The sequence below is a fragment of the Hemitrygon akajei genome, chromosome 7 (assembly GCF_048418815.1).
Source record: "Hemitrygon akajei chromosome 7, sHemAka1.3, whole genome shotgun sequence".
Classification (NCBI taxonomy): domain Eukaryota; kingdom Metazoa; phylum Chordata; class Chondrichthyes; order Myliobatiformes; family Dasyatidae; genus Hemitrygon; species Hemitrygon akajei.
Window position 1 is genome coordinate 53880392 of NC_133130.1, and position 27989 is coordinate 53908380.

At 36.6% G+C, this 27989-nt stretch overlaps 2 protein-coding genes across 6 annotated transcripts in view; one reads left to right on the plus strand and one right to left on the minus strand.

The window, feature by feature from the left end:
• Positions 1–19357, plus strand: part of pacc1 (proton activated chloride channel 1) — a 46376-nt gene extending 27019 nt beyond the window's left edge. For 3 of the 5 annotated variants that reach the window (XM_073050885.1, XM_073050882.1, XM_073050886.1), the window contains exons 6-9: positions 549–693; positions 2584–2691; positions 3142–3332; positions 19046–19357. In XM_073050885.1, the coding sequence (XP_072906986.1) occupies positions 549–693; positions 2584–2691; positions 3142–3303 (415 nt within the window). In that variant the 3' untranslated portion in view covers positions 3304–3332; positions 19046–19357. Of the gene's footprint in view, positions 1–548; positions 694–2583; positions 2692–3141; positions 4304–13725; positions 14396–19045 lie in introns of those variants that run through there. The other 2 variants (XM_073050884.1, XM_073050883.1) reach the window with 2 other exon arrangements.
• The window catches only part of ppp2r5a (protein phosphatase 2, regulatory subunit B', alpha isoform), a 176907-nt gene continuing 158791 nt past the window's right edge, over positions 9874–27989 (minus strand). The window contains exons 8-13 of the mRNA XM_073050881.1: positions 27840–27893; positions 17804–17854; positions 16225–16344; positions 12691–12818; positions 12079–12180; positions 9874–11546 (exon numbers count right to left, since the gene is read on the minus strand). Coding sequence (XP_072906982.1) covers positions 11402–11546; positions 12079–12180; positions 12691–12818; positions 16225–16344; positions 17804–17854; positions 27840–27893 — 600 coding nt within the window. The 3' untranslated portion in view covers positions 9874–11401. The remainder of the gene's footprint in view (positions 11547–12078; positions 12181–12690; positions 12819–16224; positions 16345–17803; positions 17855–27839; positions 27894–27989) is intronic.

A 27989-nucleotide genomic window follows, 5' to 3' on the forward strand; every position in this document is an offset into this window, starting at 1 on the left:
TTAGTATTAGCAGATGACATGGAAATTCAAAATCTGTGTTGCCATTTGTATTATTATTGGAATTTAGATAATTCAGAAACTTCTCTGTTTTGGGACATTGATGGATAGATTGAAGAGAATTACATAACTTATATTGCTTAGAAATGTGTTTATCTGGCATACTGGTCAGTCCTACTTTTAATTCACTACCCACTCCAACTTTGCTAATCTCATCAGTATAACCTTTATCCCTCATGTTTAGATACAGCTTCCACTTAAACCTTTTAATGAAAATGCTGCCTATGATCGGTGTAGGCAGGGCACTGTCAGCTGTGCTACTGTTTTATATTAAGAGCAATGCTGATGCCTGATCACTGACACTATTATTTCTGTTTGGTGGTCGAATGGTATCTTTTATTTGCCAAATTATTATTATCAAATTTAGAAGTGACAGTGTTAATCTTTTGCAACAGCGTTGCTGAATCCTGATGTTCTGCAATATTTTGCATATGATTATACAGTAACCCATTTTGAAAACCAAACGTTGACATCTGGCATTTGTCTTTCAGTGCTGACAAAGCACAGTTCATGCAGGACTGTGAACGTTCTTACTCCATCTGGACTTTTTCTGGTGGTTTCCGAACATGGGTCAAAATGTCTCTGGTAAAAACGACAGAAGAAGATCGAAGTGAATCGGTGGAATTCAGACAAGAGGTATGGTGAACACTGTGAAGGGCATCTATATTGCAACAATGCCACAGACTGTTACCATTTCTTTGTGGGGTTTTGTTACATGGATAAATGTGTAACTTATTTCTTGACTATAAATCGGTAAAATAGATTGTAACCATCTTCCTTTCCATTTTTTGTCTGAAATCTCCTTGACAACCGATTATTATGTAGGGGAGTGGTAATTATTAATAAAATGGTATATTTAGTCTTTGCTATGTGCCCTGTAAGGAAAGAAAAGTCACTATGAGGAGAAAAAACTTGAAAGTTAACCAGCTGAAATTAGCAGCTATCTAACTGATGAGAGAATAGATTGAGTGTGGCAGAATAGGAGGAGCTGATGGAATTAATAATCACATGATGTCAGAATAGCTTTAAGAGGAAGGCAGACAAGTTGGGATTGTGAAAAGGGAAATAGTTCTGGAGTGTGACAAAGCATAAAGCCAGGAGAAGAACGTGCACATCCAGATGGAAGGCAGGGCATGAATTTGGATATGGATTGTGAGGGTTTACAAGGGTTTTGTAAACAGGCTTGAGGTGACCCAGAACAGCAATTTTGAAAGCTGAGGGAGTAACAAGACATTAGTAATGGTTTCAGTGGTAAAGAGAAGAAAAGTGAGAATAATATTTGAAAATACATTTTCAGACTTAGACAATAATACCAAAAGATAGAGGAATAGAATTAGATAATTCAGCTCACAGCTTATTTTTTCCCTCAGCCCCATTCTTCTGCCTTATCTCTGCAACACCTAACTCCGCAAGAACCTATCAATCTTTGTCTTAAATATATTAAATGACTTTGCCTCCACAGCCCTTCATGGCAACAAATTCCCCAGATTCACCACCCTCTGGTTAAAGGAATTCCTCCTTATCTCTGTACTAATGGGACATTGTTTTATTCTGTTGCTGTTTTGGCTTCAGATCTTAAACTCTCCTACTAGTGGAAATATCCTTTCCAAATCCACTCTACCTAGGCTTTTCAGAATTGCCTGGGTTTCAAAAAGATCCTCCCTCATCCTTCTGCCTTCTATTGAGTACAGGCCCATAGCCATCAAACATCCCTCACACACTAAACCTTTTATCCACAGGATTATTCTTGTAAACCATCTCTGGACCCCCTTCAGGGCAAGCACAACCTTCCTTAGATTCCTTGGGGCCCAATATTGCTCGTGATATTCTAATTGTGGTTGACTGACACCTTATACAGCTTCAGCAGTACATCCTTGCTTTTATATTCTAGTTCTCTACAAATAAATGCAACATTGTATTTGCTGCCTTTACTATCAACCAAACCTGAAAATTAACCTTAAGGGAATGCTGAACTAGGACTCTCAAGTTCCTTCATGCCTTCAATTTCTAAATTCCCTCCCATTTAGAAATTAGTCTACACCTTTATTCTTCTTCCCAAAGTGTCACACCCAACATTTCTCTATGCAGTACTCACCTAGCCTAAGCCCTTCTGTAGAGTAATTGCCTCTGCATCACTACCTGTCCCTCTGTTTGGTTCCCTTGGGAGTCCTAGACTTAGTGAAGATGAAGAGGCTCCTATATTTTCCACAGAAGCTGGCTAACCTGCTGAGTATTTCCAACATTTTTTGTTTTATTCCAAATTTACAGCACTTACATGGTCTTCCTTTTAGTAAACATACTTAAACACACTTTATCCAGATGTGTTCGTATTTTGATATATAAAATCAAAAACCTACAGAGGCTGGAAAAAAACAGAACATGTTGAAAAACAGAAAATAGTCAGCAGGTCAGGCAGAATCTGTAATAGGAGAAAGAGTCACTTTATTGGGTCCTCAACACTTAGGGAGCTTTCCAGCATTTTTAATTTGATTTTTATTCTAAACAACGCTTTTGATGTTCACACAGTCCACTCTTGTGAGATATAACAACCGTCAGCATGGTTCTGAACAGAATGACCAGTGGTTCTTCATTGTTTTTGAATGGAAGGATCCGTTCATTCAGGAAGTCCAAGATGTAAGTGGGATTATCTTTCTCTGCCGATCTTTGTATGTTAATTGACTGAGCGACTGCAGAACTATGTGATAGCCCCACACTGTACCAGTGTGGTAATACATTAGAAAAAGCTGACAAGGACCACCTGGGTCATAGCAATGTTTATATTGTTTCTACATTTAAGTATCTCCTCCTTTAGATAAGCAGAGGGGAAAATTGCCTCTAAATTATAGCTTAATTAAGATAAATATATTATTGTTTCAATGATAAAAAAATGCAATCAAATAATTTCTCAAGGGGTAATGGATTGATACAGATCAGCAGATGACTTGGTCCTGTGATATGTAAGGTACAGATCTTCCATTCATGAAATGTGAGTAGTGTATTTTCCTGTACTTTATGTGGTTAATAATCACAAATATACTCTAAATCTGAACTTGTTTGGATTAATTATCCTTTGACCATTTGCAGATAATCACAGCCAATCAATGGAACATAATTGCTATTCTGTGTGGTGTTTTCTTGGCTTTATTCAAGGCGGCAGAGTTTGCAAAACTTAGTATTAAATGGATGATTAAAATTAAAAAGAGACAGCAAAAACGCAAGGCCCAGGAACTGAACCGGATAAGTTGAACAAAGGCTCCAATTTGATCCCTTTGAAGGTATGCATTTCTGATCCATTCTGTTCTCTCCACCCAGTATTTCATCGTACATTGTGTGAAAGCTAAAAATTATGACTGCCACCAGTTTATATGTGATTATAATTAATATGATGGAATTGGACACTTTAGGCTTGTGGAAGTAAAACATTTTTTTCATTCTCAAATTGTCTGAATAGCAGTACTTGGGAAATCACACAATAGCATACCACAGCATTGTACATATAAATTCCTTGAGTCTTTTTTTGGAGTGTGGTTCTCTATGCATTAAAATATATTTCTAAGACAGTTATGTCATTGGGCAAATGTTTTTGTCTAACTGTGCAACTATTGTCTTATTGATTCTTGACCAGTGCCTGACGTCAGCATTCACTGTTGACATTCATGTTATTGATGTCAAATTCAAGGCAATGCTCAGACATTGCGATATACTTGAAAGTGGTGGCAGTAAATAAATTGTAAGGGGTCTGTGCAAAATTACTATTTATATGCTGCTAGTAATTAGTGTATGTGCACTGTAGTTTTCAGTATACGATAAATGGTTGCTGAATTCATCTCGAACTTTATAAATAAGCTTAGTTACATCTACAACTGCCAATAACTTAAAGTTGCCATTTTCTATGTCAATTGGAAATACAACTCAAGAATGGGATCTATGTAATTTAGGAACCATGACCATTTTAAGCAGTTATTAGAAGGAATTGAATATTTTGGTAAAAGGGAAATGCAATTTGTGGCACAGTTATTGTAAACACTTACCTGTGAAACTTAGCTCATCTTGGATCCATCTGGAAGATCCCTACATTAATAAGTTCACTTACAAATATTTTGAATAAAATGTGATGTAAACAATGAGATGTTAAATTCTTCACAGCCGTGTATTATGTGTTCATGTGTTAATGAACTTATTCCTGTTTTGGTTGTCTTCCTTTCATTTGAACAAGAATTTGATTAAAAACTTAATTTCAGGGGAATTTTATTTCATTTCTTTGACAATTTATAAATATCTGACTCTGGCATAAATATGTGGAACCCCATTGATGAAACTATCTACTTGTCTCAGATCAGGGCAGGATTCCTGATTAAGACACTACGATGGGAAGCTATGGCACGTATAAGCCTCAACAGGCTGTGTTGACCACCTGCTCCGTTGGAGGGAAGCAGACAAGAGCCTGTGCATTTCCATCTCTCCCCTAAATTGTCAGCATACTGAAGGTACAGTGCTGCTCTTTAGCGGGGAAAAAAAAAGCTTATAAAAGATCATAGGCATTCAGTGCAGAACCCAGGTTTGGTTTTAATTGGGTTGCATTCAATTCCCTTAAACAGTTTTGCACTCTGTGCAGTCATCAACTGTTCAAACTAATGTCAATGCAGTAAAATTGTAGAGGTTCTTACCTGTGGCAAGATAAATTGTTGGTTATTAAATATCAAAAGACATGCCTTTGTTAAAAGGGAATTTAACAACTGAGTTCTTCAAGGAAATGACAGAATTAATGGAGTAACATTGCTGTGCATATGGATTTTTGAGGCATTTTAGGGCATTTAATTGATTCCCACAGATTAGGATTAATGGGATAGTGATAGAGTAAAATCAAAGATTAAGAAATTAACAGCTAACTGGTGGTTGTTCATCAGGTTGGAATGAAGTTTACAGAAAGTTTAAACTCAGGTAAGCATTATTGACAAAAGGTAGAGAGCCAGTTATAGGCATGGATTTGAGTATCCAGAATATATATGCAAATAATTTACAATTTGGAAATGCCGTTAAGAATAGAAGTAGACTTCTACGGGACATACAAACTGATGAAATGGACAGATGTATGGCAGATGAAATTAGACAAATAATGATATTAATCACTTTGGAAGAAAAGCTACTATTACACTGTACAATTTAAAGGAGCCAAAGGACAAAAACTGGAGGATTACAGACACAAATATCTGAAGATGGTAGTAAAGTGCTGGATTGAAGTGCTGTTATGATTTCAATATTCTGGATTTCCAGTTAAAACATTAGAAAATCTAGAACTAAATATTACTAGAAATTTTTAAAAATTCCCTTCAATAACAATTTAGTGCTAAATAACAAAAATGTCAAAATGCTCTTCAGTAGTGAGTTCATGCCAAACTACATTTGGTACTAGGGTGGATGAACAATTGCCTCGAGGTGGTGAATTTTAGGGAAGATCTAAAGATAACTGGGAGGAAAGAAAGTAGAGATATTTAGGAAGAGAATTCCAAAGCTTAGGGCTTGGCTACTGAATTAAGTAACTTAATCATGCACTATCCTACAAATCTTATTTTATTGGTCTCTTTTGCTAGATAAAATTCAAGCTTTGGCAATATTTCTGCTGGACAATATTTTCATGTCAGAACATTAATAAACATTTGTGATAGATTCTACTTAAGCACTGTGTTTACAGATACTTACATCTGGGCACCAGAATCTGTATTTTCACTTTATCATGATAGTATTTATTCAATACAATTATGGGAGTAAGTTGAAGGTACCATATAATTTTAAGTTATAAACCAGTCACATTGGATTTTTTAATTTACTCCCTGAAAAATAGAATTAAAAATTAACATTTCTTGATGGGCTCTTTTATAGATTATCAAAGTACATTAACTATATTTATTTATTTAGATATAAAATGCGCAATAGCCCGTCCACCCCTTTGAGTCACAGTGCCCAGCAACCCCTTATAGCCCTGATTTAACCCTAATTTACAATGACCAATTAACCTATCCAGTAAGTGTTTGGACTGTGGGAGGAAACCTGAGGACCCAGAGAAAACCCATGTATTCCACGGCGAGGATGTACAGAGACTTAGAGGTCACTGGGATTGAACTCTGAACGCCAACTCCTCGAGTTGTAATAGCGTCATGTTAAACAGTGTGCTGCCTTGGCACCCATGATGTGATTCATCATACACTTATCTGTTGCCATAAGTCAGTACACTCGGTGGTCTGTTTATTAGGTGCCTCCTGTACCTAATAAAGTGGCCACTGAATGTTTGTGGTTTTCTGCTGCTATAGCCTATCCATTTCAAACTTCAGCCTGTCCATTCAGAGATGCCCTCTGCACACCACTGTTGTGAAGTTACTGTCGCCTTTCTGTTAGCTCGAACCAGTCTGGCCATACTCCTTTTCACCCACAGAAATGCTGCTCACTGGGTGTTTCCTTATGTTCATTGCACCATTCTCTGTAAACTCTACAAGAGTCTGTTGTGTGTGAGATCATCAGTTTCTGAGATACTCAAACCACCCCGACTGGTAACAACAATCATTCCACGGTCATAGTCTCTGGGTTCACAATTCTTCCCCATTCTGATGTTTGGTCTGAACAACTGAACCTCTTCTTCTTAAACTGCTTTTTATTGGTGGTTAGCAGACTAACTGCATTACTGCCACCTACTGAACTGGAGTGGGAGGAGGATTCAGGAGAGTGATCCGAACACCTACCACCTCCTCCCCCAAGAATTAATACTTATAAGGATGATATTAACTCAATAAATATATAAGCACCTGATGCTATTGACTTAAATTGTATTAAATATCCTAACAAGTTTCAAGAATTTAAATACATTCTTATGCTTCTCACATGCCCATACCTAACCAAACGAACAATATTGCTTCCCAGGGTCTGCTTTCTCTCCCACTCATATGTCCTATATTCCAACAACACATATGAGACTGTCTCTGGAAGTTGACACGAACTACATTTACCTTAAGTATATTTACCAAGTCTAAACAATGTGACATTTAAACCAGTATGGCCAAGTCTAAGCAGAGTAATTCCTCCCTTCTGAGCCCTCCTCTTCGCCAGAGTGCCTTTTTCTCAATTCTATATAAATCTCTCCCCTTTATTTGTGTGTCCCAGTCCCTGCCAGATTGAGAGAACATTGTCCTTAATTAAAAGGTTTGTCTTCCCTTTACTTATATGAATATCAATAGCACTGACTTTCATAGATTGTTTAGCCAACCTATTGACTTTTTCATTTCCTTCCACCCCTACATAGGATGTGATCCATAAAGGCATACACTCTTAAAATATTGCAGCCATAATGTTTGTCTGACTTACAGCAAAATGTCTGGACAACTATTGGACATACCCACTTTAAGACTACATAATAGAGAGGGAATAGAATTGCCACCCAGATAGGCTGTACATCTTCTATACACTGCAATGCAAGAAATATTGCCACCATTTCAATTGGATAAGCAAAGTTTACTAGATAAACTTTTTCCAATTGACACCTGGAAGTCTGGGACATAGACCGCTACGATACATTGGGTTTGTATCTGTAAGCACTGGAACCATTCTATAATATTAATGATGCATGTATAGAGTTCTTCAGTTACGCACTGGGCACATTCTGCCAGTCTCTCCTGAAGAGTCAGATCTACCCTACATAAAGGAAATAGTCAAGGAGCAATAATGGATAAAGCTACACTAACAGCATAGGTTATATTAGACAGAGCCATGTTCTCAGCTTGACCATTTCCTTCCCACCCAAGACTACATATCCTGCAATCCTGATGCTCCCAACAGTTTTTCAATATATTCGTTGAATGATCATCCACATGACTACTGAGATATACCCAATACATCACAGCCATCTGCAATCTTGGCAAAAACAGTGGCATCTGACCCATTTCCATCTGCAGAGCACAGATAGACCGAACAGCATCACAACACAGGCGTAAAGCCTGGACATGAATAACATCCAGCGATTTCAAAAGTGAGAAGGCAGCAGACCTGTATGCGGACGGCTCTAATCAATGCATAATACAAAGTAATCATGGATACCCTAATAGCCCCACTCCCCTGTCATATCCCACCAAACACATTAAGGACAGCCTTGCATCTCTCAAGTATTTTATTGACATGATGCCTCCATATAAGTTTCACATCCATCCATATACCAAGGAACATAATCACTGACAGCTGTTCCAACCTTTGTCCATACAAGTTTAAGGTCAACAACAGGCCTATTTATCTATTTTTTAAAACAAATAACCTGAATCTTTGCTGAAACCTGAAATCCCCACTATTCACCCCATTTCTCCACTTCCTGTACAGCAGCCTGAACCTTATTAATTGCAAAATTTAGATTCCTTCCCTTTTTCCAACAGTCCCATCATCAGCATATAGGGACTTAAAAATGTCAGGATCAGCTTCAGAAAAAAAAAATCACTATTTATGATAATGAACAGAACAGGACTACAAACACTCCTATGTGGAGTACCATTATCTTTAGGATAAATTTCAGCATACTCCTTACCCACCCTAATCTGCATGGTCCACTGAAACAAAATTTATTTTAACCCAGCTATACATTTGTCCACCAATCCCAAGACTTTCCAGCTTTATCAATGGTCTCCTCCATTCCAAAGCATATCACAAGCCTTCTCAATTTCAAAGAAAACTGCTACTACAACCTCCTTAATAACCTGTGCCTTTCTAACATCAGATTCCAGACAGCGTATTGTGTGCATTAAAATCACACCAAACTAGTCTCTGAGTCAACAGACTCCAACACTTTCAAGGTTAATCACAGGGATTATAAAAATTAATTACCACTGTTTTCCCAAATTCATCCTATACTTCTACCACAAGCTCGTAAGATTCGCCTACCTGTCCCACCCTATACCCTATTTAATGTTTGACAACAGTAGCTACACCACACCGACACCCCGATCCCTCCGTACTACATCATATCCTTGTAATACAACTGAGATTTCAACCAAGTCTCTTGAATACAGATAACATCTGGGAGAGAAGCCAAATCTTCCACAAACTTTAAATTCCTGACTATTAACAATCAAATTCCTGGCATTTCACTGTAAAATAGTAAGCAGCATTAATCAAGAGACTTTCAACTGACAGTTCCATCTCTTCAACACCTCACTTATCATCTCTAACAAACCTGCAATACCAAGATATTTGCAGTCTTCAAAATAATTTTTTTTTTCTGTTTGACTCTTAGCTTGAGAGGTACAGTTGACTACATCAGCCATAAAGGACACAAATCCTACCTTATCCACCATCAAAGTTTCATTAGGACTAAATGAGTGAGCTGAACAAACCATTTCTTGTTGCACAAGGTTTCTGGGTACAAACCTCTCATCCTCATCAACTTCCTTGACCTTCTGCTGGATTTCAGTCTCATGTGCTGAACCTCAGCTGCTTTTTCATGAATTACACACCCTCCATATGCAGCATTACGTTCCCCATCACATTACAACAGTTCAATTTATCGCCATCACATGCTCCGTAGGCATGTTCACCACCAAATGAACTTGCTGGCCACGTCTGCATGCTTCATGCATTGAGTTGTTACCACATTAAGGAGCAGATGTACTTAACCAAGTGGCCAGTGAGTGAATACTTCTCTCCCCCCACCAACAAGCGTGCTTTCTCAATTATACTCCCTTTGCTAGCTTGTCTAATAAAGCCTGTACTTACCATTTGAGGACAATGACATAGAAATCCACCATTTCAACATCCTTTAGCTTAATAAAGTATATTACCACAAAACAGTTCAATACAGGAGACCAAATTTATTGTGGGTTGTGTTTGACATAGGTTTAGAGCTGTGTGAATAAAGATGATCAAACAGGATAGTAAAAAATTAAACAATCTCAAGCATATAAATACATTGTCTAAGATCAAAATTGTCTCTAATATTTCCCTTGTTTAAAACTGATGCATCCATAATACAAACCTATGTTCATATGTATGGATGGCAGGGAAGAGGATAGCCTGGAGATCATCCTTGGGCAAGGTGTAACACTCGCTTCGCTCCCCCGATCAGGGTCACGTGTAGCCATGGGAGTAGGTGGTGGATGGTCATATGAGTAGCTGGCAACTATCACAATTCCTGATTATGCGACCCCTGACGCCAGCAGAGAATCTTTGAAGAGATAATGGCTAGGGCTACGTCTTATAAAGACGTTGCCCAGAAGAAGGTAATGGCAAACCACTTCTGTAGAAAAATTTGCCAACAAGAACAATTATGGTCAAGACCATGATTGCCCACATCATAACGGTACGGCACATAATGATGATGTTCATATGTATTCTGCATGCTCAAGTAGAGCTAGCTGGAGATTAAGAATCCTTCACAAATGTCTTATGGTCTTATTGCACTCTCCTATTAAAATAAAATGTACCCTGTAATCCAGTTTTAGAAAAGCATCCTGACTTTCACTGTCTAGAAAATTTACATTTGAGTCTGTCTTCAGTTACTTATGTTAATGATGTGCAAACTCATCCGAAAAAGATGATAAACAAAAACTGAAACACTGCTCTTTTCAACAAATGAAAGTCTAGGAATGGATATTTAACCTATATTATTCAAGATATCCAGTTGAGATTCATCTAACTCCATCAGAAACTATATATCTTCCATTGTAAAACAAAAAAAGCTAAAAATGTTGAAATCCAAATACAAATATTATGTAGACTTTATTGAATGTTGCTCAGAACCCCAAATAAGGTATCTTATTACAAAAGAGCTTCACACTGCCAAAAATTTACAGAATGGAATGGTTCTCTGATGTAACATCAGAATAATTAGTTGAAGAAAAACATACAATATTTTATGCTTGTATTTCTAATGTTTTTTTTCTGTAGGCATAACTTGTTCCCTTTCAGGTCAATCAAGGTCCATAGCATGTGAGAAGCACATATAAAATAGGAAAAATCTATATTTAAATAGCTGACTAATTTTCTATGTGCAGCACAATCAAAAAATTATTTTTTTCAAGTCATAATTCCACCAATTATTTTCACTCTGGCCACAAATGATAAATTCATTTATTCTCTGAGAATTCTAAAAAGTGACATAATAAATTCATGATCAGACAAAGTTACAAATATTGTGGTCACACAGTAATGTTCAAAGTTCATATCTTTTCCTTTTAACATAGTTTACAGCTCATCAAGATAGCTGGTCAGTTTTGGAAGTATACTGCTGAAGGTTTGTCTTGTGTATGTATTTTGTCCACACATATTCCAAAATATGTATGAAATACCCAATCACTCTGCAACTATATGTCAATGCTGGTCATTTGGCACTTGATTTATTGTCTTGAGTATTTTGTGGATTGTGGGTATCATTCTGTACTTCAGAAAGTTTATGACTCCTTTGGAGCCGCAACTCTTCAAGATTTTTCCAAAGTTCCTCACGCTCTTGTTCCTTTTTCTTTTCACTGCAAATTAAAATAAAAATATTTGTTAAGTAATACACAATGCAATGCTAGAACCAATATTTCATAATTTGAGAGCATTTTAATAATTTGTATTTTGTAGACTTTTGTAATTCCTCTTCTATTACAACTGCTGTTCTTTTCATCAGGTGGCAACCTTGCTGTTTTTTTTTAGATAGATTAGTAGATCAACTCTTGTGAATAATTCACAAAAATATTAAATGTGTATTGTTTGTATAAAAGCATTTTACTTTTTCTTATACAATAATCAAGATAATAAATATTAAAACAATTGTATGACTTAAAGTGGACATTATGGAAAATAAGGCTACATTTTTTATGGCACAAATGTTAATCAGCTGTAAAAAAAAATGACTTCTAACTTCAGTGCAGTCATACTGTTACTGAGTTCCACAGAACCATTTGTGGAAGCAGGTGAATAATTTACATGTAAACGTTCAATGTTTGCTCTACAAGAGGCACAATCATTAGACTGTGGAATACATAAAATAATTAATGAAACGTGATTGCATACCGCTGTCTTTCTGCTTTATATGATGCTGTAAGTTCATCAAACAGTGCCCCATTCATCTCCATTAAAGTTTTTAGTACGTTGTAAACAAGTGCTACAATGGTTCTGTAAAACAAATTTTCATTTACTTAAATGCACAAGATAATTACATTTACGAAAGATTTAAGAACTGTACAACATAGATTAAGGTTAATAATATATTAATAGAAGTTGTTTCCGTCAACTATCAAGTGTAAATCAAAACTATATACCACATGTACAAAGTCTAATCTGATGCAGGATCCAGCAGCAAATTCCTCAGGTACTGCACCATCTGAGCAAACAGCTTCCCATCACTGAACTCTGAAAAGGTCCAGTAACACAGAAGAGCCAAGAAAAGGCACACAAATTTGAGATCTAAATGCAAGTTTTGAAATATCCCAGCTCTTACAGGAATATATACTGGTATAATCAAATCTATTGCCCGCAGAAAAAGAATCTTAGGGTTGTATGTGGTGACATACATGTACTCTAATAAATTTTACTTTGAACTTTATTGTCAAATATAGAATACAGCCATCGATTTTATTTTCATAATAGTCAATGCATATATTTTTAAACATTCAAAGTACTTACGAGTTCCAGTGTTCCTTGGAGATTCTGTATAAACTACCAAACATAATTGGTAGAATTTTCTCAGAATTATCTTCAATTAGGCTAAGAATGTATTCATTATTCCAGAAATATAAAGCTCTTTCTGCAACCTGTTGAGGCAAAAATTTATCTGAGAATACATAATTTTAAATATAAAAGATTTTGAACTCCAAAAAAAAATCACCATTTCATACCCACAGTCAAGATACTGGACAGTTAACCAGGTTCTTTCTCAGCCTCTTTGTATGTATGTAGTATAATTTGCCATGCTTTTCTTGATCAATTGCTGAGCTGCCATTATAGCGCTAACCATTAATAACAATGAATCTGCAAGAGCTGGTGACAAATGAAAAATTAAAATGCCTCCAAGCAAATAGCACCCTCAACGTTGGAAGTCTTTCTTTTTTGTCAAGAGGAGTATTCGCTCCTGTGCCTTAACTATTTTCTGTGTGACTAGAGCTTCTTGAAAGTGATAACAAGTGGATAAGGTGGGTAATGAAGGCATATAGCATGTTTGTCATTGTTGATCAGGACAATGAGTGTCAAATTTGGCAAATTATGTTGTGTCTGTGTAAAACTTTGGTATGGTCACAGGTAGAGTATTCTAGGGTACTACTCAACAGCAAGGCTATGGAGACTTTGGCGAGGGTGTAGAAGAGGTTCACAAGGATTTTGCCGAGATAGGAGTGTATAAGCAATAAGGAAATGTTGAATAAACCTGTTTTTTGTTCCTCTGGAGCATCAGCGATTAAGGTGCGATCTGATAGAAATATATGAAAATAAGAGAGAGACAATAGTAATTTTTCCAGGGTAGAAATCCCAGAAAATACAGGGCATAGGTTTAAGGTGAAAGGACATCGCGTGAAGGCAGAAAGGTTAGTTAGACATGGTGTGCCTAAAAGCCTGTTCTTGGGCTCCTGGTGATATGTGTAATGCAAATGAAAACTGTAGTACTTAAGGTACAAATTCACCACTGCCCTGTAATGTATCAGATCTTCTCTACTTTTTACTCCACAGCTCTTGTAATACATTCCAGTAGCTTGCCCAAGTACTTTCTCCACCTGCAAGCTAACTTGCAAGTGCAACAATTGCAACAGAGACAGAGTACTGGACAGCTACTGGTCAAGATGCAACCAGTGATTGACACTTCTTCGGGCAACATTTTCCAGATAGTCCACAAATCTGTTTATTTTCCTTTTTTTATGTCTTATTTTAAATGTTTTTCTAGTACTGTTAGAGCCTGCAATTTACAGTTTGAAGATTGATAGAGGGATCTAGCACTTGTCTGCCTCTGAGAAAATTCCAGCAGGTGAGTGGCCTTGAGGTGAAAAAGCTAGGGATGGGGCGTGTGCCCATGTTCGAATCCATTTCTTGCAAGTTAAAGTGTCAAGGAAGATTGAAACATGAAGATGGTAATGAACGAGTTTTCCGTGCCAACTACCTGCCTCTCCCTCATTTCTGCCGCAGAAGGCAACTGTGTATGATGGTCTCTCCCTCTGTCAATGCCATTGGAAGATGTTAGCGAAGTTCTGCGATTTCTGGATTGGACCTTGGTTTTTACATTGTGTTTTTACCTGTTCTTTCTTGTTGCGTTTGCGTGATTTGAGAGTTTTTTTTGTGGTTTTTTGTGCATGGGGGGGTGATGTTTTCTTTGAACGGCTTCAATGTTTTTCTTTGTTTCATGGGTGTCTGGAGAAGATGAATCTCAGAGTTGTGTACTACATACACAACTTGATAATAGTGTACTTCTGATCCTTTGGAATAGCAAGATGCATTTGTACAGCATCAATTTTTGTAGTATTACTGTTTATACAGTATTTTGCATTCTCATTGTATCTTCCAAAGTGAATTATTCAGAGTTTCCCACATGATGCTCCAACTTTCAGTCTACTCATTCATGTTACTTATTGATACCCTCTTGCAGGAATTTTATCTCCTTCCCTCAAATTGCTAGCTGTTGTATCATCAGCAAATTCAGCTGCAATGCACTTGATCTCTTCATTTAAGTTATCAATAAAGATATATATGGAGATTCATGAGACTAAAAAGTATAAATTGTTCATTCATTGGAATCCTACTAGTTATCAACTACAAATACAAAAAATGACCCCAACTCTGTTTTCGTGCACTCTTAACTATTAAATGTTTTCTGTAAATCCAAAGAAGAAACTACTATTTTCAACTTTTTCTTTTAAGAATGTTATATGGTTCAGTGCTCATCATGGTGACAATCTTTTATAACTGATATTAAGCAAAGATTCCATCTTCTCTCCCTCTCAACTACACAAACATCTTCATGGCACTATTTTGAAGAGCAGAGAACTTAATGCCAGTATCCTGATTATAGCATGTCTAACAAACAACATAACTAAAAAGCAGATTAATTAACCTTGCAGTTTGGGGGATTTTTTGGTGCAAAAACAAGCTGTTATTTTCTACAATTATGAATGCACTTTGAAAGTAATTCATCAAGGTTTGGGATTTCCAGGTAAATTCAGGTTCTTCTTCCTTCAGGTTTTGTAATTGAATTTCAGTGTTACAAAAGCTGATATTTAATGTGTTACAGGGAACCTCTGATTACAAAGGAGTTGTGTTCCTTGAAAACTGTCTATATCACAATTTTCTGTTATGCAAAATCCTATTTCCTATGTTATACATGAAGATGCATTCCTACATACGTTTTTCTCTCAACAGTAATATTACCACTGCTGCTGACTTGTGGTTTATCATGTCAGTTTCTGAAATAAATAGCTAAAATGGCCAGCAATTGTGGTTGAACATGCAAGTAACTGTAAATGTAGCAACCCACACAGATTTAGCTATTGCAAAGTTTTTCTCCAGCATCAAACCTTTGTAAAAAATCATTTTTTTCACATCCACTGCTATTCTTTTACATGGTTATTCAGGTTTATAGCTTGCACTTAACCTTGTTGGCCCTGTTTCAGACATTTTGAATGTAAATAAAATAGAAAATGTTAGAGAAATAAACTGTTCAACAGCGAGTCCAGATGAAGGGTTTCGACCTGAAACATTGACTGTCCATTTCTCTTCATGGATGCTGCCTACTCTACTGAATGCCTTTTATGTGTTGTTCTAGACTCCAGCATCCACAGATCTCAGGGATTAGCAAGATGTATCTATCATGCTAGAAAAAAATTTGCTAGATTATCTGCATTTCCATAATTGCAAGATGAAAATCCTGAAAATAAACAGTGAAAATTTGGTTTCTTCAGCATTTTGTCCTTAGTATTTTCTCTAAATGAACACCATAGGACCAAATTGTGCACCTTGGATTTCTTTGTATAGATTTGTGAATTCCATAATGGTGAATTTCCAGAATCTGAATGTCAGCAAAGTAAGGGTTACCTATATTTAGTTTTCCTGATATTTTACTAGAACTCAATCCTAGTTCAGCATAAAAAGCCTATAAAGATCTATCATACCTGCCATGGTTCCCTGGTCACAAAGGAAATGAAATGCAAAGAAAAACAGCTTTGTTCATCTGAAATTCTTTACCTGGAAGTGTGGGTTTGACACACACTTAGCTATTTGCTTGAATAACGGCTCTTGGATCTTTTTGAACTGAGAAGGTTCTATCACATCCAAAATTTCTTCTACTTCACCCAAAAACATAACCTGAAGGGAGATAATTGAATTACAAATCTGAAAAATGTTTCAATTAAAGATGTACATCCTCTATATAATACATAGAAAAAAAGTACATTTTTATCATTTGGTATTTTTTTTCCTGAAGAATGCCCTCCCCTCAAAATGTACCAGAAACCCCAAGTCTACCAACACCTTCCCATGGCAATAGTTAGCATGGATTGCAGACAACACCTATGTTCAGAAAAAAAAAACAATAAAATTATAATACAAGGTTATGATAAATCAACCAGTTAAAAATTTGACAATGATACAAAAATAGCTCAAATAATCCAAGTGCAGGCTGCAGAAATTTCCATTAAAGCTGCAGATTGACAACACATAGCAAATGGAATTTAATTTAGAAAACTGAGAGTTAATATATTTGGGAAGAACAAATACAGAAACAATACACAGCAAATTACAGAAAATGTCAATGACATAAATAAAAAGTGCATCTTGGAATGCATATCCACAGATCCCTGCAAGAAACAGGACAGTTGTTTTAACCACTTTAAATAAAGTGGCTAAACAGCACTATGGATACATACATGCCTTTATCAGCAGAAACACAAAAATGCAGGTATGTCATTCCAGAATTGTTTAAATACTAAGTAGGCCACAGCTAGAGTACTCTGTGCAGTTCTGATCACAATACAGAAACTATGTGATTTCATTAGGGAAGATACAAAGACATAAGAGTACGACACAGCACTGGAGACATAATCAAAGGTGAAAGTTATAGATAATGCCAGTATATGAGAATAGCTCTTTTCTTGGCCAGAATGAACTCAGACAGATTAACATCCTTCTGTATCATAAATATTATTGATTCCATGCCTAAATGAACATTGTTCATGCCATTAATAAACAAAGCTCACAGTTAGAGCTTGTTTAATCTGTTACCCTTCCTCTCCTTTAGTTTCTCCCACTTCACATTTTCATGGAGTGGTGGAATTTTTGAAATACTTTCAAATTGCCCAGATTAAATAGGAATGTATAATAATTATGCAGATTCATTCTAATTTTGTCTTCACTCATTAACAATGATACCTACACAAATCCAGGGAAAGCAACAGGTTGTGAGTAAATTTAAGAAGAAACATGGATAATCTCTTCTCCCTTTCCTCCTCCCACCTCAAATCTCATCTCCCATTGGTTCATTAAACACCTATCCTCCTCCAAACCCACCTTTAAGCTAGGGCTAAAGAAGCTGGTTGAAATGAACTTAACACAGACAAGGTTCAAAGCAGTAATCTTTAAACCACAAAACTTATTCAATGTTGGTCATTTCAGGAACTCAATCCCGAAATGCTTGCTAGCTTGTTAACATAGAATTCTCACAGAACATTCGCTCCTTTCATTTTACTTTACTGTTTGCATTTATAACCAAATTTTAAAAAAACAGGTCTAGAGACAGAAAAGGCTAAAGAAGAAAAAGATAACTTACCTCTTTTTGACTTACAGTTTTTGGCCAGAATTTTAGTAATCCTCTAATGACCTAAAGAAAGACATGAAAATACATTCATTACAGTAATACTTGAATTTGTAGTAGAAGAAATTATAATTAGAATGCTTCCCTTTATTAATTTAAGGATTATTTTCACAGAAGAATTTTGAACACTATATGCAGATTATGCAGAGAAAGGTAGGGTATATAAAGTAGTTCTGGATTATGAGGTAATTATAAATAAATGCATTCTGGAAAAAAAACATTATTTGAAAACAAACAATTCCTTTAAATAAAACCTTGTATGTTATATTTCAATTAAAATTTATGTGAAGTTTAGTTAAAATTAGAATATTAATTAGCCTTTCTCATTATTCAAAGATTATTATTTCGATCTCTGGACCACCATGAACTTAATGGGTACACGAAGAATAAGCTAAATGAATTTATTTTCATGGTATATTGTTTTAAAGAATAAAGGGATCCTTCAGAAGCAACATTGCAGCAAATATCACTTACACACTCAGTACAAAGGTCAGCTCCTAGCCCTCTATGAACCAAAACATAAACTAATACCCAGAACATTAAACTATCTGGCTTAATCTATGGCTACTCTGTACACCCATTATTGCAATTTACTAATTGAAAATATATGAATTGGATATGAGGTTTTTTTAATGTTGAGAATATATTAAGAATCACTTGGACCTAATCAGTGTAGATAAGAACCACAATAAGGCAACAAATCAAGCTGAAACATGGCTGGTAGTTCCAGGAATCACTGAGTTTCAGCTGCTTCCAGTGAAGAAAAGTGACACAACAAACTAATGGGGCAATATCTTTTCTGGACTAGACTCTACGGTTTAAAAGATGGTTGCATTAACCCCAATTTTCCAAAAATTTCTTAATTTCTGGAAGGGTGCCAGCAGCCTGGAAAACCTGCAAATGTAACACCCATTTAAAGGCAAACGGTAAATAAAAATTAAGTTATCCTAACATTTGCCATTAGAAAATTATGGAATGCATTATGAAGGGAATTTATATATGAACAGAGAAGTTAATATGATCAAGCAGAGTTTTGTGAAAGAAGTATCATTCCACTAATTTATTGGAGGTTTTGAGAATGCAACAAATACAGTGAATAGAAGGGAAATATGGATTTTTCTTCTATTCAGCATATGGATTATATGGATTCCCAAATTATACTAATTGTTCTAATGTGTTGTACATATGTTTCACCAGAAGACCTACAGTTAACATGCATGGATATATAACAACAACTTGCCACATAAAAGGAAAAGGGAATACAAGATGCGTGGGATCAATTTTGGTTGTATGTTAATTTAAATTTAAATTAAAGTTTTTTTCTGTATCTTAGTTTTATATGTTTTCCTGTCATGGGATGGCTGTGTAAATATGCTGTACTGTATCTACTCTATGATATGCTGTGCTGCTTTGTAAAATTAGAATAAATAATAATAAAAATTTGAATTACAAAAAAAGGAAAAGGGAAGAGAAATCTGGATTAATTCTGAAAAATACAGACTAGTGAGCAATGTTCCCTCTAAGTTATAATAACCAGTGTCCACAAAAATTTTGTGCTGTGCAATTTTTTTTGCCCAGTGAGAACAACATGTACACACTGAATAGATATCTTCAATAAAAACAGTACTAATAAAAACTAGTTCTAAAATCTGCAAATCATCACAAACTCCACATTGTCAATACCGTCCACATCAGAAAGCAGAAAAGGAAATGTGATTGCTTATGATTGTGAAATATACTTAACATACTAATAATGTAGAGGGTGACAACCTTTTGTGTGCTATTAGCAAAAGATGTAAGTGCACGCACACGTGCATACCTTAGACGGAACATTCCCAGTGAGCACCACAGAAGGGAATTTACTGAGGGACTTTTTAGGGGTAGATTTATGAGCATTTGGAAAATTAGGGACAGTTAACATGGCTTTGTGCAGGACAAGTTACGTCTTACTAAATTCACAAAGGTGTTTGATGAAGGTAGAACTGTAGCTACTCTTTACATGAATTCCAGTAAAGCATTTGACAAGGTCACTCATGGAAGCTCATCCAGATTAAGATGCATGGGATCCATGGTGAATTGGCCATCTGGATTCAGAACTGGCTTACACATGTAAGAATGAGGGTCATGGATGATGGGACTTATTCTGGATGGAGGTCTAGTGTTCCTCAGGGATCTGTATAGTGTTGATGTGCAGAGTAATCTTGGGATACAAGTCCATAACTCCCTGAAAGTGGCTACACATGTTGATATGGTGGTAAAAAAGGCATATGGCCTGCTTGTGTTTATTAGTCAAAGAACCGACTTCAGGAGTCAGGTGGTTATGTTGCAACTTTATAAAACTCCAGTTAGGCTACATCTCTGGTTGCCCCTTTACAGGAAGGCTGTTCAGATTTTGGAGAGGGCACAGAAAAATTTATCAAGATGCTGCCCGGAATGTCTAATACCAGAGGACATGGTGATGGTGGGGAGAGGATTGTTCTAAGGAGATCTGTGAGGCAAATTTTTATTAATACAGAGAGTGGTTGGGGTCTGGAATGTGCTGCCTGGGAAGGTGGTGGAGGCAAATACGATTGAGACATTCAAGATAAGCACATGAATGTGCAGAAAATGAAAGGATATGAACATTGTGTAAGCAGGACGAATTAGTTTGCTTTAATTACTAATATAACTAGTTCAGCACAACATTGTGTGCTGAAAAGCCTATTCCTAAGTTTTTGCATAAGGGTAAGGATTTAATGCATTCTAAGTTAAATATTAGTATGGATAGACAATCGTCTAACTTACAGAAGAAGAGTGAATAGTTATAAATGGGTCATTTTCAGATTGGCAAGCTTTAGATAGTGGGGTACAATGTCTATTTACAATTTATATTAATGACTCATGCAAGGATATCAAGTATAATGTAGCCAAACCTGTCCATGATACACAAGTAGATGGAAAAGCAAAATATGAGTTGCAAACAAGTACAGATAGATCAAGTAAAAAAAACTAGCAAATGGAGAATAATGTAGGAAATGTGAGATCACTCACTTTGACAGGAAGAACAGAAAAGTAGAATTATGTTTACATCAAAAAAATTATAGAATGGGGTAAATCCATGCCAACAATGTGCAAACTCCTCTACACCATAAATCACAAATGTACCTAAGTCGCTAGTGCTGTGAACATGACTAGTTACGCCACTGACATTGAATTTGGAAGAGCTATGGTTTAAATGCATGAATAAATAGTAATAACTTTTGGTCATATAAGATCTTTAACAGAGTTAAAGGACACAAGGTCTTCCACATCAGCATGTGATGTTGGAACAGATATTGGAACAGTTAGCAAAAAACTCAAAGTAACAGGCTTTAAGAGCATCCTGAATGAGGAAAATTGAACAGGTTTATTTCTTATTGTACACACCTCCAGGAAGTTTAGCAGAACAAAAATTATAAAACTGGCAAAACGGTGCTTAGTATATTTCTGTAAGTGGAATGAAGCAAACATCTTTATCCTTTGAACAGATTCTCACAAATAATCCTTTCCAGTAAGTACAGCAGAGCACTGTGAATGGCACCAGTAAAAGATAACTAGCTGGTTCACTGATCCTTCAATGTAGATCACAGTTAGCACCTGCTCACTAGCTCTCTAATGATGGATAGACTACAAAATAATTGGCTTTCTTTACCAACTGCTCTGCCTCAGAAATGACTAACTTTCTCTAGATGAGACCATGTTGACACTGATTCACACCACATACAGATCCTCATCAGGTTATAAATGCTTAATGTCAGTGCAGCCATACATATAAACAAACATTTGGGAAACTAGTGGGATGGATTTATTGGCTGCTGAGGAATGCAGACACCTTTTGGTGTCTAGAACTTAATCCATGGCCACATATCCGACTTACAAACCAACGGTGTTTTTTTTTTGTTAAATGTCTTTTTTACAATCGCAAGACAATGCAGGACTCCAAGAACTGCGGATACTGCAGGTCGATCCCATCAGTGAGCTGCTCGTAGGCAAGGTGCTGGACTGGGTACAGACCATGTTGCTGCCTACTACAGGAAGGCATCGGAGTTTGTGCGCAAATGCTGTGTGCAGTGAAACCATGGGTGACCCCTAGTTGTAGCAAGGACTTGCCTGCTGTTGAAATCCAGAAGAGATGCTGGAGGTGATGTAGTGTGTCGTCTATGCTCGGTTGGGGGCTGGCCTCCCGTCCGTGCTGCCCTCCAGTGTTCAATCGGTGGAACAACAGGCTGGATTGCATGTGTCTGCACACTGCCAGGCACTGCACCATCAATTTGCAGGACTTGGGCTATATTTTATATATATATATATACACACACACACACACACACACATATATTCCCCCCCCTTCTTTTTCTTGCTATTTTGAATGTGCTGTGCATGTTTTGCACCTTGGACCCAGAGGTACACTGTTTTGTTGGGCTGTCTTCATATATGGTTGAATGATAATTAAACTTGAATTTGAAAATGTCCAGGTTATGAACATAACCGTGACCTGGGGAGCATCTGTATATTCACTTCAAACTGAAATAGCTTATAGAACTCACAACAGTGGTACATATGCATTTAACAAAATGATCAAAATCAGTCATATATCACTAACAAGAAAAATCTGCAGATGCTGGAAATCCATTCAACATACACAAAATGCTGGAGGAACTCAGAAGGCCAGGCAGCATATGTGGAAATGTTGACAGTCATAGACAGTCATATATCACTATTAATTTTATTACTTTGTCTACAAGTGCACATATGCAATAATGTTGTGAAAACAGTAATTATTAGTAGTAATAATTTTAAGGTATTAATAATGATCTTTCAAGACTTACTAGATTCTGGAAAGGTTCCAGAGGACTTGAAAATTGCAAATGTCACTTCTCCTTTTCAGAAGGGATGGAGTCCAAACAAAAACCCAGGGAAATTATAGCCCGGTTAGCTCGATTTTCATGTTATACATTAATGATGGAATTGATGGCCGTGGCCAAGTTTGCAGATGATACAAAGAAAGGTGGAGAGACAAGTGGTATTGAGGAAGCAGAAAGTCTGCAGTAAGGCTTGAACAGATCAGGAAAACGAGCAAAGAAGTGGCAGATGGAATGTAGTGTAGGGAAGTGTATGATCATGCACTTTGGTAGAAGGAACAAAGGAATAGACTATTTTCTAAACAAAAGGGACTTGCAGTAGGATTCACTAAAATTTAACTTGCAGATTGCATCAGTAGTAAGAAAAGCAAGTGCATGTTAGCAATTTTAGCATTTCAAAAGCACAAAAATATATAAACAATGATGTAATGTTGAGGCTTTATATGGCATTGATCAGACTGGATTTGGAGTACTGTGAGCAGTTATGGACTTCATATCCAAAAAAAGGATGTGGTGGCATTGGAGAGGGTCCAGAGGAGGTTAATGAGAATGATCCTGGTAATGAAACAGTTAATGTATAAGGAGCATTTGATGGCTCTGGGCCTGTACCTTCTGGAGTGTAAAAGAATGAGGGAGGGGAGATCTCATTGAAACAAAGTGAATATTGAAAGAACTAGAGAGTGGAAATGGAGAGGATGTTGCAAACTGACAGAGTCTAGGACTTATTATGGAATTGATTTGTCTTATAAAGAGTACTCCTCCAAAAAGCAAAGTTTTTTCTGTAAACCAAGTAGGATATTAAATGCACAATACACGACAATGCCCATAACTAACTATTCTAGATAAATGTTATCCGTTAATTGAGAATTTCCATGTCTTTTTGCATTCTCTAGGACACCAAAAGTAAAAGCAGACTAAACACCTTATGTTATAATTTATGAATCAGGCTCATTAAAAGTAAAAAAAAACAGCTAAAATACAGAGGAAATTTAATTTTACAGCTTCTCACTTCACAAAATACTACATACTTTGTTAGGTGGCTCAGCAATGAACTGAAATTAGTATCTGCATTGCGCATTCAGAATCTGCAATCAATGAAGTGAAATTTAGTCAGATGATCCATATTACCTGCTGGTTGATGAGGGTGCTAACCACCTGGGGTATCTTACTCTGCACCCATCACCCCCAAAGAAACTGAAATCTTTTAAGTGAATATTTTTCTTGAGTACACAGAGCCAAAAGTAGGAGGGGAAACAATAGACTAAGTGGACATACCCGAACCTAATTACTACACAGTGTATTTTTTAGTCAAGATCATCCTCTGTCCTCTTGTTACCAACCCAAAGGTAAAATCATCATATTCCATTTAGGCAGATCCAATGTTTTTCTTTTGGCAAAAATGCCTTAAAACTATTTTTCAAACTGATATTTATAAACGAAACAAAATGTAAAAACTATCACCACAGAACAGTCAAGTTTGAAAAAACAATTGACTCAATTAAATAATTAAAAGTTACAGTTCAATAACCACATTTGATCTGACGTACACATGATCAACTAGAATGCATTCAAACTCCATATCTGACAATGTCCAGAATTACTAAATATCGAATTGAATTGAATTTCAGTTTATTGTCATTTAGAAACCACAAATGCAATGCAGTTAAAAAAAAGAGACAACGTACCTCCAGAATGATATCACACACAAGCACATGCCAAAACAGACTACACCAGAAAATCCACATAAAGTTTGGCAATCCCCAATCCAGAGTCCGGAGAGGCTGCTGCGTATTAATATCGCGCTACCATCTTATCGCGTTCCCCGGAAAGGAGCTCCAAATCCACCAGACAAAACAAGACTACCCAGACACACCAAGTCAAGAGACCAACTCTACCATCCAACAAACCAAAGGCTAAAGCTACAAGACCTACACAAAACTACATAGTTACATATAATTATAGTTAACATATAGTTACAATAGTGCAGACAATACCATAATTGATTAAAAAAAAGACCATGGGCACAGTAAAAAATAGTCCAAAGATGTTAAAAGACTGTAAGTTCGAAAGAAACCACCACAGAGTTTCCGCAAGTTCTCAGGGTCCTGATAGACTTGTCATCCCACGCCGGTGGCAGAAGGAAATACCCCCGCTATGGACTTCCAAGGTGTCACCGGACTCCAAAAATATGACATGGAATAAATAAAACTGATCTGAATGACATAAATCCTGATTCATTTGTTGTGTCTAGCTCTAAATACAGTATATTCACTTTAAATGGGAAAAGGCAAAGATCTCCAATGAGTTATGCAGGAGAGCTCAAGAAAATGCCATTTCCCCATTTCCAATCCCAGCAATAGTATCAACTGATAGCATCTACTTGGAATTATGATCTTTTACAATAGTCAACTACTTTGGAGTAAAATGGTTGTACAGTAAGAGAAACAGACAAGCAAAATAAATAGTTGGTAAAGTGTTGCAAAAAGTACCACAAGCTGAGCCTTTTCTCTAGCTGGACATGACTGTATTATGACAACATCCTTGGCATAGTAAGAGTACTGAAAATGGAAATGATTGTTTACTTCTTGCTGGTTCCACTGTCCTGAATAATAATAATTTGCCCTTTTAAATATTCCTATTTACACCATTTACAATATTTAAGTTAATAACTGATTTATGTGCTATATTACATTAAGCCCTGTGAGATCATTTTTATATATTAAGATTTCTTAAGGTTGTTATAGCGGGGGTGGTAGTGGGGATGAACTCCTGACCTTCATGTATGGTTTAGATACAAAGCCCTGCGGAACCATATCTTCTGACAGAATGGACAAAGGTTACTGGCGCCTTTAAAACCAAGTGCTTGGGCAGATTGGGCATGTCAGCTGCAGTTGGCAGCTCCTCTAGGAGAAGGTAAACTCTAATCTCAAAACTCCTTTGCTTAGCCACTCGTGGGGAAAGCCTTGGGAGTAAAACCCTGAGGAAAAATCTGGATCTGGTGTCCCTAAGGCAGCCCTACACAGTGCTGACTAGGAACTCCTGCAATGCAGCTGGTGCCAAACAGTATCGGTCTCTGCAGTTCCATTGGATTCATCAAATGTGTGGAGACAGGGGCGCCTGCTACATGGCAACAGCTTGCTCTCCATATCGTGCTGCCCTGACTTATGTATCACATCGACAGCAAAATCCATGTTCGGCCCAAACCAACGGAGGTCTCGAGAAAGTTTATTCTTCCTGGCATTCCTAGGTTTATTGCAGAGTAGTACAGTGTGTTTACTGACAGCAAAAAGCTTAAGACACTATGCCCAAAATGAACTTCAGTCATAAATAAAATCATATTTGCCTAGGCTGTTGAAAAAAAAATCCCATTTCTCAGCTGTTCTGCGGCCTATACTCAAAACAAATCCAGAGGAATAAGCTTCTGCTAATGATAATCAAGTGGAAAGTATCCTTGTATCTTATAGACATAACCCTTGTATCTTATTTCCAGTAAAATGGTGGCACACTCTGACGCAGTGGCCTCTTGAGGGTCAACAAAAAGTGTTTTTATCTTTTTTTACAGTCAAAAGACAAAGCTGGAATTTAAGAACTTCTGGTTCTGTAGGTCTAAACCATCAGCGTGCTGCTCACCGGTGGAGGAGAGGACCGTGTTGCTGCCTACTCTAGGATGGCTTTTGAGTTGGTGTGTGAAGCAGCTTGCAGTGTAACAGCAGGTGATTTTCTTGGATGTTTCTCTTGCAATAAATACCCACCCTGGTGGATACTGATCATGTAAGATGCGGCAGGCCCATTTCCTTTGTTTGTTGATGTGACAGGCGGCAGGAGAGCTGCATGGCCTCGGTTGTAGTGAGGACTAGGTCACAAGCCGCAGGCTTGCCTGCTGCTGCAGTCCTGAAGAAGATGCACTGGAAATGGAGTAGCGTGGTGTCCATGCTCATTTGGGGGCTGCCCTTTCCCATCGGTGGAATGACAAGGTAGATTGCGTGTGTGCGTACACACGTTTGAATACAGACTGCTGGGTACAGCACAATCTATTTGTGGGACATGCTACTCAGGGACTTGGTCTATATATATTTTGCATGACTGTATGTTTGCTTTCTATCTTGAATGTGCTGTGTGTGTCTTATTCTGCAGTGTGCTGTGCATGTTTTGTATCTTGGCCCAAAAGGAATGCTGTTTTGTTCAGCTTTACTCCTGAATGGTTGAATGATAATTAAACTCAAACTTGTTAACTTGTATGGAGAAACATCAAATACCTGGTATCCTCCAGATTCTTCATGCTAATAACTACAACAAAGGCAATCTCATGGTTCCAATTTCTGGATCAAATAAGAATGTATTTGTCCTAGAATTGGTGCCTTTAGTGGAAACCATGACTTGTTTAAACAGCAATAACTGCTTGGGAAAATCTCTTTAAACTTTGGGAAAAAAAACATCATTTTCAAATCTTCTCTATTCAACATATTATCTAAGAATAATCAACATTCTATTTGAGTACACAAACTTGTAAATCATGGATTAATCTTGAAATCCAACAACACTGATACCCACACACACCCCCACCTCCATGCTGATTGTTCTTCTCCAGGAAGTATAAGCAAAAACAAATAATTTAATTTACAAACCTGTTGGTCATTTTTGCAGTACAATGGAAAATTCTAATAACTATTTAAAACTGTAGTGCTATTCGTTGACACTATTTACAACAATATCTTATTTCCAAAATAAAACAAAGACTACGTAGAAAAGTGGATTAAAGATTCATTGAATCCAAGTTAATTTCAGTTAAAAGAAGCAAGTGTCAAATATTTCAAGTCTTTCACTTATGGATTTTCATTCAATGATTTATTCCATCAAAGCGAGGTGAATTTTATATAATCAAAAGTATTTGAAAATGTTTATGGTATCCTGTTTTGTTTTTCCTTATTCACTTTCCACACACAATATAAATAATTTTAAAAAACAATATTCACAAAATTATGATTACATATTAATAAAATTTGAATGCCATCAGAAATCAGAAAATTTGAACTTTTCTTCTATCACATTTGCCAGCTGACCACAACTAACCGAACAAATGCTAAATATATATTATGTGAACTCATAAAACTTACTGGTTCTGTAAGAGTTGCATCTTTTTCCAAGAACTGTACCACACAATAAGCCAACTAGAAAACAAAAGACACAGTAACTGATTACAAACTATAATACTCATGGAAATAAATATTAACTTATCATTTACAATAGAAACAAAGTATTTCCTG